Here is a 19522-nt window from a genome sequence, read left to right as displayed (position 1 = left end):
GGGAACTTTCCCGCCCTCTTTTTTTTTTAATATAATTATCGTCCCTGTATTTCCACTAGGTGGCGGTGTGAGGTCATAGAGGAAGGATATAGTAACCCATGATTTAAAAAAAGCGCTGTAAATGAACTGAGTCAGATAAACCATTTCTTTTATTAAATTTAAATAAAACTGGACAAAGTTTACAGAAAAGTGACGCAGACTGAACTTCAGGGTATCTACACTCTTCACAGTATAAAGTAACTTTCTAAAAATATGCATCCTGGATTGCAACAAGGTATTTGACAGGAAGAAGCAGCAAAGTCAATGGAACGATGCATAATTATGTTAATAATCAAGCAAAATAAGCGTAATTTAATATAACCTTTTAGCACAAAACATGTTTGGCCTGTTCAATAAGCACGTTGAGGGAGTACTTAGTCTGTCCCTGCATAGCTAAAACAAGGTCAAACTTATATCAAAATAGTATGACGATTGACCCAACCTCTCAGCTAAGCGTGAATCAAATTTTATTGCTGACATCATAACTGCACGCCTGATATTGGCAACGTGGTGCAAAGCACTGAGGAATTTGACCCTGAACCCCGAGAGTGACTGTGATCATGAAAACACTAAAATCACTGTGATTATTCGTGCATTTGACCTAGACTAGCAACAGCGTTTAACTGACACGCCTTATAGTTTGACCTGTTGAAACAGCTTATTCAGATTCTGCATGGATCCCTGTTTTGAGGAAACCAAAAGAAGATACAAAGAACAGCCCTAGAAGCAACAACGAGGTATCGACAGAATGTGCGTGAGGTCTGCTAAAACAGCCTTTATAAAAATAAAATTAAAAAAAAAAATCACTGCAGAGCTACATTTTACATATATGGTTAAATATATAAATATGTACACAGTATTTAACTCCTTTGGTTGTCTCTCCAATCATGATTTGATCTCAATGACTTTGATGAATGGGAGGGCTTTGCTGCTCTGAGTTGTCGGTGTCAGCGGTTTGCTGCACAGAGGTGGGGGAGAAAAAGAAATGTTAAGAGATTATTTTAGACATCTGACTGTAGGATGACTAATAGAAAGGACTGTAAGTTAGGAAGTGATGGCTCACCTGTAAACAACCTCTGGCTTGTTCTCAGTAGATGAGGGTGGAAGATCCTGGCCTGCCAGGTAGTATTCCATGTGGTCATGCATTTCTTTGTTCTGTAAACAGGAACGGGATTAACGACGTTAAACGGTGCATTCTTTCGGCTTGACACAGGTACAGTTTTACTTCAAACAACAAAGCTATTTTATATTTTCCTACTGTTGGCAAAGCCCATGAAAAGACTAAAACCTGACATCAATAGTCTGTTTATGGTTCTGTGACCAACACCTAATTTATTCTGATGATGTTGTAAATCTATAAATAATTGCAAAAAATATAATTTCATTGAAATAATAGGCCAACGAATTTTTCTAACATGCCTGGGCACAGCCAGGAGCAAAAAGTGCATTTTTTTGAGCACCACCTTCTTTTATGTGTGCCATGTTTAAGGAACAACACAGGGGATAATAGACTCTTTTTATTGTGAGATTTAAAAAGCTCATTTAAGAAAGCTACAGCTGTATTTGATAATCTTTTAAGCAAAGAAAGGCTTTAAAAACAAAAGAAAACAGAGATAAAGTCAGTGATCCAGCCTATTTACATTTTTTAGAAAGTTCCTCACCTCTGCTTCCAGGAAAGCCACCTTCTCCTCCAGATCCCTGATGGCTCGATCTCTCTCCTGGAGAACCGTGCGGGAGTTCTGGAGCTGCGTTATAGATGAAACAAACAAACAATGAGAGACTGTATGAATAACACAAGACGCTTGTCTGCTTGAAGCAGATGCATCATCACTTATTTATCGCCAGCGGTTTTGTTTCACCACACGCTTCTGCTTGGCTTCATTCCCCCAAATCAATTCTACTTCATGTGTCCGCCTCCTCAGAAATCAAATTTTCTCATTAGTGGCTTCCTGTGTGTGTGTGTGTGTGTTTATGGGCAACTTGCAAGTCTGTGTGTGTCTGTGTACACTATGCACCACCAGGCTACATCCTCATCCTGCATAAATACCTGTTCGATCATGTGGCGGACCTTCCTCTGCTGACTCATTAACATGTCGTCAAGATGATGAATCTTTTCCTTCAGGACAGCCACCTCCTTCTCGAGCTCTGCACACCTGAAAGCAGATACATGAGAAAGCTTATATACAGTCAAGCACTGGAGTAAAATATGTATTTCTCTTTCACTGGAGGACATAAAAGTGGCTTTCCCTTAAATAAAGCACAATCAATCAGATAAGATTTTATAGGATGCTCTCTAGGCAGAGCCTTTCCTCATTATTGGTTTATTAGAAACTTCTTCTTTTACGAGTCTGTGTGCAGTCTTACCTCTGCTCCTTCTCTCCTGCTTCTTCTCCGCCTGCTTTAAGCTGCAGCAGCTCCGCCTCTCCTGCAGCCATCTTGTCTTTGAGGATGCCGTTCTCGATCTCCATGTTTCCCAGCAGCTTCTGCAGCTCCTCCACCTGTTGACCTCTCTCTGCAGACTGCTCCTCAGCCTTCTGCAGCCGCTCTGTCTGCTCAGCCAGCTGTGCCTGATACTCGTTTGACTCGGCCTGCAAGGAAAACCAAAGTGTGAGGACTGCCTCCTGGTGTGCTATAATATAAAGTTTGACCTGAGTCTGGTTTTCATTGATTTGATAAGGCCGATTCACTGCCACAGTTAGTATCCCCAAGATAACTGAATTAACAAATTGTAACTCCAATAATTATAACTAAAGGTATATTTTAGATTTTATTTTAGTGGAAAATCGACACGTATTTTTCACTTATGTTGCCACCTGAGTAGAAAATGCGGCTTAGTTGGAATCCCCCCAGTTTCATTTTATTTGCACCTTTTTATTGCTTTTTGTTACATGAGATTTTTAAAGTGTTGAACTAGTTGTGGCAAAACAGTGCCTACTCAGAAATCATGCATCCATTCTGAAGCTTGTCCCAGTCACTGGGCGAGAGGCGGCGTATATCTCGGGACAGGCTGCCAATCGGTCTCCTTAGGGCTTCTTAGAAATGCTAAATTAATTATTCTAAGCTTTATTAATTTTTCCTGGCAGCATTAAAGGGAACCTGTTATGCATACAAATATATTCTTGGACTCTACTAGAGTAGTTTTACGTGTTCTTGATCACAAACATAAGGTTAAACAGCAGATCTGTGTGCCTGGGATGACCATATTAAGGATATCCTCCCTCTATGATCCCACACAGAGCTACGAGTACAAAAATGCTGAAACTGAGCATTTAATGCAGTCTAAAGTCTGAGCTGTTGGCTCACAGGTATTGCTTGTACATACTTGACCTCGCTACTTGAAACTTTCATTGTAACAAAGTATATTTGATATAAAAAATCAGGATAATTAATCCCCTTTAGCTTGATAAGTGACTGTATGTTTTGTTTTTAAATGTATTGTTCTCGGCTATTTCTGTCTAAACTGAATTCAGTCAAAAAAATGTAAATGATTTAGATAACTTCCTAGTAAATAATGTCTCATATCCTCCTGTTGCATAATTTTGTTTCGCTGGAGTCACTAACAGTAAAGAATTGCACATGTAAAGTAAAGTGTTTGTCTTTGGGCGGTGCCCCTACATGTCCTGACAGATGAATGTACTGCAGAGCAAAGATCCAAACAGTGGAGGATCACAAGATGAGGGATGAAATCCAAAGATAACACTGACAGATAACAAGGACGATTAAAGGAGCAAGAGAGCAGCAGAGGGGTGAGTCATAGCTGCAGTGGACAGGAAGCTCTGTCACGTTACTCATCTCCTGATACAGACCTGCAGTATGTCGATCTCCTCCTGATGCTGCTTCTCCATCTCCTTCAGCTGAGCATACAGGCGTTTGGTCACCTCTCTGAGCCTCGCACTCTCCTCTTGATTATCCCCAACCTGAGAGTGCACACACACAAAGAAAGTGACATGCTCAATTAGATTTAATCTCACAAGCCTCTTGAACCAGAGGGCTCAACATGGGCTAACAAACTGATAAAAGAGGCTGCTGATAGGCCATTTGCTTTGTGTTCACAAGGCTGCATGGTCTAGCCTGAGGTAACAAAATCATTTAGACAAGGAGCTGTTAAACTCTGCACAGATAATCTTTTATCTCAAGGCTCCTATTTGGGAAGACAGAATGGTTTCCTCTACCAGAGAAACAACACATCTAATGCACTGTGATACGATCTGAAACCACTTAGAGGGAAGTGTAAATTGACCCTACCTTACCTATATACGATACATAGAAGATACTGGGTTTGACTAGCATGCACACACACAAACACACACAAGCTTTCTTGCAGCTCCAACACTACTTGCTTGGTAGATGGTGTTGAATTACACCAGTTGTTATGATCTGCCAAGTCAAGAATAATGCATGGGAAAGACGATATCTTGTGTGTGTGTGTGGTAAGCTTTGTTATGAGCTGATGAAAGCCTGGGTAGCATTTTCTCTGCAAAAGCAGGCAGTTGTCTGGTTTGAATCAATGAGGAACTGCTGCAGGGACAGACATTTTTTTCCATCATGACTGTCATTTGAATAAAACTTTGAATGCATTCAAATGAACTGCAGCTGAAAGTGACTTCTTCCATTTCCCCATTTCATTCATCTCAAACTGATGAATAATCAAATGATAAAGGCTACACACGGGAGCGCTTCAGGTCAGATAATTCTGCAAACTACGACGAGCTTACGTAAGCATCAGTGTGGACGCCGTTGGCATTGATGACACCTGGTTGGCTGGTGGGTGCTTTGACTCTGAAGCCATTGGCTGGACGCTGAATAGGAAACAGGAGCAAATGGGAGGAGGAATTAGTGTGGAAAAAGCTGCACATAAAATGGAACAGTTCAGGTCTACACAATTAACATTGTGATACGCTGTGTTTGTGTTTAAACCAAGAAGCAGGAGCACTAAGGTGTTACATAATTTGGGTATTCCATATGTCAGCTGTGAAGGCCATGCAGGTCTCGTAAGCCTCTTAGGTTAAGAGAAGGTGACTCACACGCACAGTTCAACACTCACAAAGACCAAGCAGCAACCTATGAAGCTCTAAAAGCTGCAGGTCCTGGAGTGACTGCACTCAAAGGTCACTTTCTATAGTCCCATGTTAAAAACATTACATTAAATTACATTGCACTAAATACACCTATCAACTAATTACCCATGTTCAAATGCACTTACAAGTTTATGCTAAATAATAACGTCTTCTCTATCTGATATGCATTTGGTATCAAACTAAAGGATACAGGCAGCTATTTCTGTCTTTGCAACTTAAAAAAATTGCATTCAAATTAATAATGATAGTCATCTCCAAGCTCTACCAAGCAACAGAGCATCTATGAATGATTAAGCCCCACATCTAAACCCTGCCAAATAACATCTAAACTAGGCAAGTAATTTTCCAGTTGTAACTCTTGCTTAAATATTCTGTCATTTATATGGAGGCTATTGTTAACCACTAACTCTGCTCAGTCATTTGCATTTTACTTAGATGCTGCTACCTATTTTAAGGGCAAAGCTCATCTAAAAAAGCTTTTTATTTTATTTTATAAATGTCATGTAGATCTTGTAAAATTGGATGATATTTACTTGAAGAAGATGTCTTTACTGTTTGGTCAGAGGAGGAAATTAGCCTTATATGCAGTGCATATATACATAACTTGTAATATACTTAACCTTTTGACCCTTTTAAGGCATTAAAATCACTATTCTTCCAAACTGTCGGACCAAAGATAATCTGTTGAACTGTTTCTGAGGCAGAGGGTGTGTACCTTGCTGTTGTTGCCATTCTGCCTGGCTGCCATCTGCTGTCTCAGAGTCTTCAGACAATACCTCACCTAAAAACAAAAACACATCAGGCATTAAAAAGATGTGTACTACGCAGAACCACAGGTATACCCTTGACACACCTGAACGCTGTGCTTAAAGAAACACACTCTGCTTTCCACCAATAGCTTTTCAGCTTTGATTTGTCCACACACTGACCTCCTGAATCTGGGACACCTCGTCCGTAAGCATCTTGACGCTTTCTTCCGGTGGGTTTTTTCCGAGGTAAAACTGGATGACACAGTGACCGCGGCATGTTAGATAATACACGTGACTGTAGTTCAGTTAAAACTGAAGTGTTGAGTAGCTCAAACTTTATCAATAAACGTGACAGCAAAACAAGCTCACATACTTTGATGACTTCAACTTCTATGTGAGGTCTGACTTCAACTTCGTCTTCCTGCTCTTCAGGTTTTTGCGGCGGCACAAATTCTATGGTGCTCTCCTACATTCAGTATAAAAAAACAAAAACAAACACAAATCCTCATATGTATATATCAAACTTCCCATTCTGCATTCCTCTCTTTCTCTCAGTTAACAAATAGTTTTAAAACTGCTTTGAATTTGTACCTTACTGTTGTGCTGTTGTGAGGTGTTGCCTGTCTGGTCTCGACGTTGTAAGCTGAGTCTAAGCTGCCTGCAACGGTCCTGAAATGAAAGATGAGATAAGAAGATGTGCTAAATGAAGCATCGGGGAAATGAAGCAGGGCTCAAAATGAAAGTCTCAACTGAAAGACAGGGTGGAGCTGAAAGCCAGAGAGAGAGAGCGCGTTTTTTGGGGGGGCGGGGGTGGGCATAAAACTTCCCCATTATTGAGGTTTCTCCTTGGATGCCACACAGTTAAACTGTGAAGCCTAGCAACCGCCAATGAGGAGACATTTCCACTCTGCCCTCGTGGCCAAGTCTGGTGATTATGACCAAACACTGGAGAAAATGAAACCAAGGCTGACCAGTCAGGGACAAAAATATCACAACTTAAAACATCCGTGACTGCTTAGTCACTCCAGAGTCAACGTGTCGTCTTGGCAACGGAAACAGAAAATACAGAGATTATTTGTCATGCAGGCTTTTATAAGCTAAAGTTTATATAATACACACACACACACACACACACACACTGGAAGTTCCAGAAAGATTCAGATGGTTTGACTAACATAACTCATGGCCAACGTAATTCACTGTAACTGTCCATCTCTTCTATTGTATTCTAGTCTAGTCTGTCCCACTCATTTTTATAGTATCTGTTCTGTTTTGTTTGTTTTTTTGATCAATGCATCATGCCTTATATTTGATCCGAGAGATGTGACCTCTTCTCTCGCATCTACTGCAGTGCATTGCATTCTATTTTGCAGATATCGTTATATGTGTATACTTTTGTATATTCTATTCTATTATTTTGATATATCGCCCTCTTATATTTCAGTTCAGTTCTAGTTAATTCTGCTCTGTGAGTGAGGCAGTAGGAATCCCAGTAAATGTGCCCTTGTGTGGATCATCTCCTTAAACTGTCCTTACCAGTTATTGCTGCAATAGTGTTGCATCTTGTTGTCCTAATAAGGCAGACACTCCCGCCAGTGAGAGTACTCTTTCACTGGAAGTACGTGTCATTGTGTGCTGATCATGACTCTTTAATCTAAGCTCACATGCTAATCAGCGTGACTTGCTGTAGTAATTAGTTTTTGAGGGGTACTTTTCATTTTTTTCTCCCACAAACTTAGACACAAATACATTTAACTCACCCGAGAAAGTCAGCTAAACCCACCTGTGACTTTAGTCAAACCACATAACAAACAAATACTTAATATTGTAAAAACACGCACTTGTCCCTGGGAACACCCATTTAATAGGATGAAGGTGTATTTGATTGATTGATTGATTGATTGATTATACTTTATTCATCCCGAGGGAAATTGGGTTAAGGTGTTGCTTTAGTCCAAGTATGCAAAGAAAACAAACGGTTTAGTCCTTTTGACAAACAAAATCCCCTGAAAGTGAAGGATAACACTCTAATTGCTGGTGAGCTACGTAACAGTTCATTTTTATCTTATCTCCAAATCCACTATGTCTGGAGTGTATAGCTCATGTATAGTTTGATTTCAGGGTGTCCCCACCCTACAGTATATGAGCATATGGAGTGCTTAATATGCTAAGTCATTGTTTAGGCCGAGCTCCTGTGAAAACACTGTGTGCTTTGTGGTTCTGCTGTGCACGCTGTCATCAGTGGCCCTAATTAAATTCCGCGTGGGCGTCGACCACAGAGGACAACAGGTAGCTGCAAAAATGGCACACAGCTTAAGAGCCTGAGGCAAAAATAAAGCTCTTGCACTGTAGCTGTCTTCTTCTTTTAGTTTAAAAACTTGTAATCCTGAAGTAAATACCCAAAACTATTACTATTATGACAAAAGGCCAGAGCATGCTGGGTTAGTTCGAACACTCCTGATAGCATGAGTTTGAGGTATGCTGATTTGTTTACTTGTATTGCGTACACCTGGGTAAAGCAAACCACCAGATGTTTACAGCTGCTGTTCACTGGTTCACTGATCCCCACATAAATATGTTTCTCCAGTTCCAGCCTCCTGTTTTCCATCACAAAGGTATTTTAGGTATTTCACAAGCATTTGAGATGCTTGTGTTTCACAAAATGCAAAGAGAGCAAAGAACCAGATGTTTCTCCCTCTCTGGTTCTGCAAAAGAATGCCATAAAACTCCACCTGAATCATATTTTACATTTACACGCTATTTGTTCTATAATATTCTCATTATTTACACCACCCTGTTTCATCAGTGGCACCCAGCATGCTTTTGAAATTATTTAGTAATTGTAATGTTTCTCACACATTGTTCCTACTTACACACCTTTAATTGCTTCCAGTGAAAATGACACCTGAGAGGTACTGACACGTACTCTACATACCACAGTCTGTCGTCAGCTTCAAGAAAGCATTATTTGTGAGCACATGGACACACATACTAGAGATATAAGGGACACAGTGTAATCCCAAACAAGCTCGGAGTTTAAACTTGTAAAGCACTTTTAATCAAGAAAACCACCAGATGGAAAGTAGAACGCATCCTAGAATAAGATATTTTGCTCTTTTTTCTTACAGATTTTGTTTCACATACGATAACTGGCAAATTCCTTAGTCAGCCATGCCTTCTTTCCTGTGAAATCCCGTTTAACCGTGTCAGGCTTCCAGCAAATCTGTGGCAAGGCAGTTGGGGGTACGCCCACTGACTGGTGGTGGTTTGTTGATTAGTGGCTCATCACGATGGTCGCTGGGATAAAATGAAACTGCGTGAATGAGTGAAAACAGATTTCGGATTCTGGAGTGTTTCGGTGCATGCATGAACATGCCACGTTAAACAACGCATCTAATGTGGGGAACACATTTGGCTACTGACGTAAGCGACCAGTTCTCTGTTTGCAATTCAAACAAATGGCTTAGCTTGAATGGCAGCTCTCAGAGCGCGATTGTGTCACCTGAAAACCATCAGCACAGAGGCGGTAAGAGGTAAGCCAAGTCTGAAACTTTGATCTGAGGGAGGGACACCTCAAGGGCTTTGCTCTCAACAGAGACGCAGGCAGGATCATGGGACAGGCACACCCTGGGCGGAGCTGGCAGTGCACCTCACCACATGCTATTCTTCTGCTGACAGTAATAGTTGTAATGAATCACAAGTCAGAGCTCACAAAATGACTTGACTGCACATATTGGAGGGGCCAGGTGCATGAAAACAGTCCCAACAATTGACTGCAAGACTTATTAACCACCTTTCCTACAAAAAAGTGTTATTATGTGTTATTACAGAGCAGCTAGACTCTACCTGTGATCACGCGCCAAGGTGAAATAGAACAGAGAATAGCTGAATGCTTTTTTTTTTGCATAGAAGTAAGTGCTGACTGTTAAGTCCTGATGTAAAAGCCATTAAATGCATGTATGGACAAAACAGACTGACTTAAGGGCATAAGTTTCCTTAAAATCAGATTGACATATGTTACCCAGGCCTGTGGTTTAAGTCATCTACACTGTGTTATGTTTTAAAAGCATCACCTATAGAAATATCTGCCTTAGACAGAATGCTAGGAAACCAGATGTCACTCTCTTTATGGCGCACAAAGAGCCAGAAAGAAAAGATAGAAAACTCAGCTGCAAAGTTTCTTTTCAGGAATCACCCCAATACTTAAAAACTCCCAAAGCCTTGTTGCACTTTGTTGCTTGTAAAAACTTCTGTCTACACCTGCCAGTAAGTGTGCACTTTGCTAACATCACAGCTTAGCCGAGTGGAGACACCATCATTGTTATAAAGCCTGCCACTAGCACGAGGGTCTTAGATGGTCTTTTCTGCAGAATGATACAGTTGCCAGGGTAAAAAAATTCTGTTATATTTAAGAGATTTGTACAGCTATCTCCTAAACTGGATGACTTGCATAGGCTTGCATTTACAGATTGTTCGGTATAGTTCCACATCATCAGAGCTACACAGCTCCACTATCTACATGTATCTGCTCTATGGACATGAGCTAACTCACATGTTTTTAATGAACATAATAAAACCCACCCTTTCATCTGCTCTGTGCGTTTACAGTGCAGATAATAATCTGCTTCCACTCTTGAGACAAAGAGACAGACGCTGGTGAGAGCAGCTTCTCCAGGCTTGTCTGTGCAGCTCAGGGCTTCTATAAAAGCCTGACCTCATATAACCTCAAAGACTAAAGAACACAGAGCGTGCAAAGTTAAGTGGCATTTTTTGCACAAAGAAATATTATCTTTACAAATATAACTGTTTCATAAGGTGGGAAAGCTCATGAAAATAGTTTAATTGATCATATCAGAGCCACTGAGGGACGTGCTTTTCTATGGGAGTTGATTGATTTTCCCTTAAAGGCATGGAACAAAGCACCATTAAATAACTGTTTTGTGCAACATGAAGTAGAACTAGCAGTTTGCAAGTAATCAGCCAAAGCTCATGCTTCAGACTGTGCTAAATGTTTTGTTTCAGGCAGTTTTTTTTTTTTTGCTCTTGGCACTGTGTGATGTCACAGTTCTGGCTCTGAGAACAGCAATCCTAACCATTCGAACTTTTCGATTTGGTGTGTGAGAATAAAATTTGGTCTGGAAATTAGCACAACAGCTTTAACAATATTTATTTATTAGTTAAACAAATCATTACGAATCTCTGTGCTGTGACACTAATAAAGACGTGAAACATTAAATGCAAAAATGCAAACAAAGTGCTGAGATAAACGTTCTGGTAAAAAGACAAACTGTAGGTTAACTGTGTAACTGAGTAGCAGCAGAGAGCCCAAAGGGAGAGTCTGTTTTCTGTCTCTAATGTCCTGCATTCAACATAAAAAACAATGGAAGTGGAATACTGAGAGGTGCCAAAGCTACTGTATGCATTTCCAGTTCTTTCTACCTCCTTTAGTGGAGGGTGTAACTTCAGTGATTCATATAAAAGGATGAAAACAGCTCATATTGTAGAGATATGGAGTTTACTACTATGTAAGAAAATAAGTAATTTGACTGGAGGAAAGAAAAAAAGAATTTTATTTAATGGAGATCATTTTTTCAACAATGATCAAAATAGTTAATTATTCCTAAACCTGTAAAACTGTTAGCTGAGCAGTTTAAGATTGGCTTATCTCAGACCAGAACGCAAAAGCATGAGGGGGACTTGGACAGCGTAAGTAGAGCGGAGCAGAATTAGGTAGTCATTATCTCTGAAGCTGAGATGATCAAAGACTCAACAACACTGCAGATCACATCATCATTACTGGAACAGACTCACAGGAGACATGAAAACAGCTGGTTATAAATCTGTCCAGCCTGACTCATGAGTACTGATTAGTAGGTGGCATCACAGCTTCCCCTACAGGTCTGGGCTACCAGAGCATCCCGCTATCGCCGGTGACCTCACACAATCAATAGAAAGGGGGCAACCAACTCCTCCATGTCTGCTGTTCACTGATCTGGAGATGATGTCATAGCGAAAGCAAAGAGCAAACACAGAATAAAGGATCAGCCACTCAGAGATAATTGAAGCAAGCCAAAAACTGGGAAAGGGAAAACCGGGCCGAGCAGTAACCCCCACAAGACCCCCCGAGTTCACAGCCATGTGTGAAACCTACCCATCTCCACCACCAGTCAAAACAGATGTGTTTTATTACAAAGCAACAGACTAAACACCTTATGAATGAAGACGTAATTATCTGCTTAAAACAAGTTTTTGTTATCCGCAAATCCTGCTCCACCAGATCGCGTACGCCATACACATTATAGGTATTAATATAGACTCCTCTCATGAATAATCCCCAAAGAATATTGCACTAATACAATGAAAGCTGAATCATTTTTTCATGACACAAGAAAACAATTGACAAATAGGAGGTGTCACTTTTACAATTACTTTTATGTAACAAGTTAAATACCGCTGCTAACACGCAGGTGGTGAGAAGAAATTTAACAGAATCAGGTAAATTCAGATTGAATAATAAAAGTTTGGTGGTTGCTTTTCGGATAAATCATGCTGATTAAACAGAAAACAATGTTCATTTAAAGAACTTCCCTGCAGAGATCATGTATCGACTGGTTTACTGGGAAGACAAAGCTAAATGAATCATCTGCCAACCACCGCTCTATACTTCACCATGCAAAAAAAAAATATTACAACCACAAGAACCATCACAGACTTTGCCCTCATAATAATCACCATGATAATAATCACCATGCCACTTTATCTCACAAAGAATCACACTTACATCTACCTGGGCTGAGAAAGTTGTCTGGGACTCTTCCCGGGGATGATCAGGCAGCTGCGATCCAGACTGTCTCTATCTGTGTGACTAAGTACATGGGAAGCCACGGCTGTCTTGCCTTACATGGCTGGGCGAGGCTGCATCAGCTGCCCAACCCTTTTTTTCCCCCTCCAGATTATTCTCCCGTCAGAGCTACAGCGAGAGTGCCAGTTCAAGGAGGCACGCAGATCAGAGCTTCCCCTGCAGGACTGTGATGTTAAATACAGCATGGAAAAAAATGGAGGCAGCATTTCCACTGATTAGATTATACAGAACTGTGGACTAAAAACTTTGTTGGCGTTGAATTTAAACGAATATTACAATGGTCAGCTTGAGTCTAAACATAAGAACCTACTGAGCTTTTGTTTTAACATCTTTTGTTGATGAATCTGACAAAGGGAAGCAGTTGTGATTACAATTTTACATACACTCATCATGGGTATGAATGTCATGCTAATTTTGGGCATTTAATGATTTCTTTGATCTGTTAGTATCTTACTGTACGCATGAGGAATGACCTCATTTATCTGCCACATAGTGACAGTGGTAGTTTGCAGCACACTGAGGAATGTGCTAAGAGTTACATAACAGAGATTAATGAAGTATCTTTATATAACGAGTTACTGGCACGGTGAGTGTGTGCAGAGCAAACAAAATCATGCAAACAAAAGTCAAATGCTGCACCGACCAAATATGTTCATGTTAGTGCATGTTTATCCAACTATCTTTGACTTAGTACGCACATCTCCTAAATGATCTTAATCCTGATTACTGTTACATAACATGTGTTTCGTGGCCATTTTAAGCTTATAATGAAGCGACAGCTCAACTTATAGTCAACTAATCATTTGTTTTGTCAAATGAGGGGACAGCAGACCGTCTAAGAAGGACTCTTAAACATGCTTATTTTATGGTTTCTTTGTTATTTTTTGTTAGTAAACTAATGATCTAAATCATCTGGTTTTCTGGTTGGACAGTACAAAATCATTAATTGACATATTTAGTCTTTGGAAAGTTGTGCGGGACCATTTTCACAATTTAAACAATATGGGGTTTCTACTTTTATAGAGTATCAACAAAGCATTTTACTAAGTTTAACATAGGGAAAAATCACATATACACATGTGCTCTGATTTTGTGATATATGTACAAACATGTGTAAAATCCCCATATTCTTTCACTAACTTCTAAGTGATGATCATAATGGCCTGCTTTAACCTCGGTTCACTGTCTTCCAGCTGTCATTGTCATTCAGTTGTTTTTGTTGACGTATGAGTAGTGCCAACATAACTTTTAGACTTGTTTGCAGTACAAACAAAAGACTTGCATGCGATCTCTCCCATGTCGCTCTCCAAGTACATCGTGGAGCTAAGAAAACCACATTGGAATCCAGCTAAGGTATTTTAATAACAACCTTACCTAGAACACACTTGTTGTTCACATCATGTTCACACACATGACACAAGAGACCCTAAAATTACCCTTAAATTACCGTTACCATTACTCAATACAAAATAAACCTCTAAATGTATTTAAATGGGTTATTTGAGGTCATGTTTAATGTGAAAAACCCACACATGTTTTCTCTGCCTGATATATACAATATACAGTACACAATATACAATATACCCAAAGGGTCTTATCCAGGGGTGTCAAACTCCAGGCCTCGAGGGCCGGTGTCCTGCAGGTTTTAGATCTCACCCTGGGTCAGCACACCTTAATCAAATTATTAGCTCATTACCAGGCCTCTGGAGAACTTCAACACATGCTGAGGAGGTCATTTAGCCTTTTAAAGCAGCTGTGTTGGATCAAGGACACATCTAAAACCTGCAGGACACCTGCCCTCGAGGCCTGGAGTTCGACACCTGTGGGTCTCAGGCTCTCTGAATAAGAAAACTGGGAAGATTTTTGAGACAAAAAACTAACATTGCACTTTTACTTCTAGCTATAAAACTACAAGAAACCACCTTAAATTGTTTCTGATGGCACTAAACCTGTTCTAAAAAGTCATAGCTGTAACTCTTTCACATTAGGTGTCCTGAAAATACATTTTTATGATGTAAAATAATCTAATATTGGCTACATTGGTGGATTTTCTTTTTGAAAAGTCGGGGGGAAAAGAACAGTCAACTCAAGGTGCTTTATGTTGAAAGGTAAAGATTTTGTATTCTGGGGAAAAACTCAGCAACCCCATATAAGGATACACTTTGTGACTGTGGGAAGAAAAACTCTCTTTTAACAGGAAGAACTCTCCAACAGAGGCAGCAATCTGATACAGCCGGTTTGGGACTGAGGTAAGGAAGAGAAGATAAAAGAAGGAAGAGAAGAAAAAGAATAGAGAACATAAAGAGGCAGGACAAAACGCAGACAGGAACAATGTCCTTTGGACAGATTAAACCAAAATTAAGATGTCTGGCCCTAATGCAAAGCACTACATCTGGAGAAAACTAAACACAGCATTTTAGCACAAACACATCGTATTACTTGTCAGGCATGGTTGTGAAGAGGCGATTCAGAAAATGAAATAATTTGGTTGCTTTTATTTACTTTTTCAGCAATGTATTTCACCGGTTACTTAACTGAATGTGAAAACACTGCTGTCTTTTCAGCTGCATGCATCTGCTGAGACTATAGTCAAGAACGATCTCAGAACAATCCACACAAACAAGATCCCCTCCAAACCACAAACAGTTCTCATCTACGTATGAATTTGTTGCACCAGATCTATCAGTAGAGGGAGAAATGCTTGAACAGCATGAGTGCATTTGTTGGGAAAGATTTCTGCTTCCTGCCAAGAGTCTTTATAAACAAATTATCTGTTCATTCACGCTGCCACCATGCAGTACATGTGGCATCACAACATAACTCGACACGTATAAAATCATTGATTTAAAGCAGTAAATTCATTTAACCGTGATCTTGACAGCATCACGCAATGTTTAATGTTTTACTTGGCAGATTCACAATAAATAGTTGTCATTTTAGTATCTACAAGGAAGCATCTCAAGAAAGCAATGCGCAAGACAGTTGGAAGAAAAAAAACTGTTTGATTGCCAGTGATCATATTTCTACTTAACTACCAAACCAACAAGTACCGGCACATTCTTAATGAGCGCTGTAACGCTCAGAGTTCCCTGTAAATTTGACTTTCTTGAATGTCCGGTCACCTGCTTTGTCATCCTTCTACAATGGCTCGAAAGATTACAGTTACTGTATCTGTAATAAAAAACAAAAACAAAACACGGCTAGAGGCTATAATTGTTCACTGGTATTTAATGAGTTGATAACGTTTACATTTCCCTTGTGTGAACACATCAGTTCATTCTTAAAAAGCTTATTGTATATGGTCAAGGTTAAGGTTCTTGTGTAGCACTTCCCTTCTCTACTTGATCACTCTAAGCATTCCCAAAAGCACTTCTTTATACATGTAAGTGCTTTCTATGTAAACATCATACACACACACATTCACATGCAACTCAGTTTGAGAAAGACTGGAGACTGGAGCAGCCAAGGATCGAACCAGCTTCTGACTGGACGAGAATCCGTTCCACTTCCTGAGCCCATTAGAGCTATATTGGTGAATCTACAATAGTAGTGCTTATTTTTCTGTGCAGGCGAAGTTATTAATAAAGCTAAAGTCAAGCAACAAGAAGCACTGCAATACAGTGGCTGGACTTGCTTGAGGTGTTTTTATCCTTTGAAATCACAGAACATTTGGAATTACTTTAAATGCTTTTATTGCTTAGATTTTGATTTCTTATATACCAGGATTATTGCTATATGTGACATCAGAATTATACTGCCTTTGGAAGTTGTTGATGCAGGTGCAGCATCACAGTTTTGGCTTGGATTGCCAAATACGCGCTATTAAATTCTGCTTTAAAACATATATGTGATGCAGTTAGCATTATTTATAGTTTATTTATAGTAGTCAAATTTCTTTCTGCAGCTTCTATAGGATACAGCAGCAAGTGTTTAGTCCAAAGGTGGGTAATTAATTTCCTTAAGAAGCTTATAAAGAGATAAAATGAATATTGGTTATTTTCACCAGTTAAATAGTTTCTCATGCAGCTCTTTGGGGAAATGAATTGCCCACCCCTGATCTACACTATTGTCGTTTGATGGCCTTGTGGGGTATGAATAACTAATCTCTAAGGTCCTGAAAGTTTAAAACATTAAAAAATTAGTGAGCGCTTCAGAGTCCCTTGATTGAAGTGACTTCAGCATTGGTGGTCAGCCCACATCTTTTGCCATTATTCCACTTTTTAAGTAAACAACAATAAAAGTTAACACTGCATCATATATTGAGTACCTCAGAAAAGGTGAGTTATTTATTTATTTAAAATAAGAATCATTAGTTAAATAGTCGTAGCTTATAATTAACAGTGTTGGCGGTCTAAGGTGATGAGTAGAAGCGTTTACTCAAATTTTTATTAAGTATTACTAAAAATGTTCATGATCATGTCCCCACACTGTTAGAGAAATATCACTAGATATCAGTCCAAGGATCCTAAGTCTCATCTTAAGTGATGTTGTTAGATTTGCTATCTTTATAAAAACATTCTGCGTTGTGTTCAGCAAAGGAAACATGATGCAAATATGGTGAACAAGGATGAGGAAGGATAGATTTTTGCTTTAACGTCACATTATTTTACATAGTTCATGTGAGGTTATTATTATTATTATTATTCTTATTTGCGGGTAAAAGTTTCGCTTTCATATGAAAAACTGCTCTTAAAAACTGGGAAGTCTGATGGGAACTATGTCATTGTGGACCAAAATGTGCCCAGTATGAAATCCGGGTGAGTGCAACGCTAAACATAGTAGTTAGTGCTTTTAAACTAGTGTCACACAGCATCACTCACTTTAGTTTCGTCGTCCTCTTCTCCCTTTTCCACCGCCCGCGTCACGCCGCCGCTCATCTTCTCGTCGGGAAGTGTCGACAACACATAAAAATAAGTGAAAAATCAGAGCTGTCCAAAGTTACTGGACACGGTTTCTTTGAGTACTGTGTTTTTACAGACTCTGCTCTTCGCGAGTAATTGTTAAATACGACACACGCCCGGGGAGACGTGGAGAGACCTGGACCCCGCTGCGCTTCTGCCTCCCTCTGCCGTCTGTCTGACTGTCCAGGTGCTAAAGTAAAGCAGACCTGCCTACCTTATGTAAGTGGAATGCACTGAACCACGATGTAGCCCATATTTACAATTGCTGACATATTTTCCAACATGACCATTTTTATTTTGGGCTTAAAGCTGTCTGTATACTTACTCAAATTTCAGTGTTTTTCCTATTAGGCATGGGATATTCTTCTTCTTCCCATAATAATAATAATGGTGGTGCTGGATATGATGATGAGTAACTTAACGCTATTCGACCTATATGCTATTTAACACATTTCTCTTTTAAGGCACATTAGCAATCATTAAGGTTTCTTGTCTTATAATGGATTATTTATGAATGAATACAAGGTTGTTACTCATGCTGAATGAATGAATGAATGAATGAATGAATATGAATGAATGACTATGTCTTATTTGCCACAAAAGACAATGTAAAAACTTTATTTGCCCTTATAAACATGAAGAAATAAATATGAGTAAAATGCATCTGAATTTTTCCTTTTTAATACTGTGTACACATTAAACAATTTTCGCGATTTTCTTTTAGTTGGTTTAGTTAGTCTCTTTTATATTGAAACAATGGGATTACATGTATAAATAAAGGTTAAATAAAAAAAACCTGAAATATATGTTAATATATAAAATAAAAGTTTTATTTACTCATATAATTAAGCAATAAAGAGCACATGCTTGGTACAAACTGAATGTACACCAATTAATTACATGTAATTTGACCAGATTCCGTTGAATTGAACGTTTTACGTTCTTGTGTAACAGAATTATATGGAAAATTCACTCAATTAAATAATTAAGGTCAGCAGTAAAGTGTATGGTGATGGCTTCTTTGCTTTAGAGCACATTTCATTTAAATATTGTCTAACCTCTGAGAAGTTGATGCCACCTCCATCGGACAGATATTTGGTGGCTCTTCTCCTGGACCATGGCATTTTGTGTCCAGCCTCCTGTCTGATCTTCTTCCAGAAGGAGCCCATACGCCGTCTCTCTTCATCTGTTTTGTCAAAAATGTTTCTCTTGCACTTCCCTGTAATATGTCCCAATAACACAACAGTGCAGAAAGTGCAGGATCTGCCTCTTCTACACAGCAGCTAATTCTGTGCTAGACCTGCAAAGAGGATATAGTCCTGTTTAATAACTGTCCTGCCCTGCAAGGAGCCACCTCTCTTGAGACCTACACTGTAAACAGGTTGCTGTAACAGCAAATACAGTGGGGCAAAAAAGTATTTAGTCAGCCACCGATTGTGCAAGTTCCCCCACTTAAAATGATGACAGAGGTCAGTAATTTGCACCAGAGGTACACGTCAACTGTGAGAGACAGAATGTGAAAAAAAAAATCCATGAATACACATGGTAGGATTTGTAAAGAATTTATTCGTAAATCAGGGTGGCAAATAAGTATTTGGTCAATAACAAAAATACAACTCAATACTTTGTAACATAACCTTTGTTGGCAATAACAGAGGTCAAACGTTTACTATAGGTCTTTACCAGGTTTGCACTCACAGTAGCTGGTATTTTGGCCCATTCCTCCATGCAGATCTTCTCGAGAGCAGTGATGTTTGGGGGCTGTCGCCGAGCAACACGGACTTTCAACTCCCGCCACAGATTTTCTATGGGGTTGAGGTCTGGAGACTGGCTAGGCCACTCCAGGACTTTCAAATGCTTCTTACGGAGCCACTCCTTTGTTGCCCGGGCGGT

The 19522-nt window shown here is 39.5% G+C and overlaps 1 protein-coding gene across 6 annotated transcripts; it reads right to left on the bottom strand.

Moving 5' to 3' along the window:
* Window positions 1-191: 191 nt before the first annotated feature.
* On the bottom strand, window positions 192-18951 carry tuft1b (tuftelin 1b). 6 transcript variants are annotated; one of them, XM_065470703.1, is made up of 13 exons: window positions 18688-18951; window positions 17549-17605; window positions 6458-6535; window positions 6240-6332; window positions 6047-6118; window positions 5833-5898; window positions 4755-4838; window positions 3846-3956; window positions 2404-2627; window positions 2087-2192; window positions 1701-1784; window positions 1103-1194; window positions 192-997 (listed from the first exon to the last, which is right to left on the bottom strand). In XM_065470703.1, exons 1-13 carry the CDS (start codon window positions 18796-18798, stop codon window positions 925-927), a joined length of 1251 nt encoding a protein of 416 aa, XP_065326775.1. In that variant the 5' UTR covers window positions 18799-18951; the 3' UTR covers window positions 192-924. The 6 variants fall into 6 exon arrangements, with proteins under 6 accessions (XP_065326775.1, XP_065326786.1, XP_065326779.1 ...); XM_065470714.1 differs by lacking the exon at window positions 18688-18951 and having other exon boundaries at window positions 6463-6535; window positions 17549-17589; XM_065470707.1 differs by lacking the exons at window positions 17549-17605; window positions 18688-18951 and adding an exon at window positions 12648-12827 and having other exon boundaries at window positions 6463-6535.
* Between the last annotated feature and the right edge of the window lie 571 nt (window positions 18952-19522).

This window comes from Pelmatolapia mariae, linkage group LG22 (assembly GCF_036321145.2).
Source record: "Pelmatolapia mariae isolate MD_Pm_ZW linkage group LG22, Pm_UMD_F_2, whole genome shotgun sequence".
NCBI classification, from domain to species: Eukaryota; Metazoa; Chordata; class Actinopteri; order Cichliformes; family Cichlidae; genus Pelmatolapia; species Pelmatolapia mariae.
This window is presented reverse-complemented; position numbering and strand designations above follow the sequence as displayed.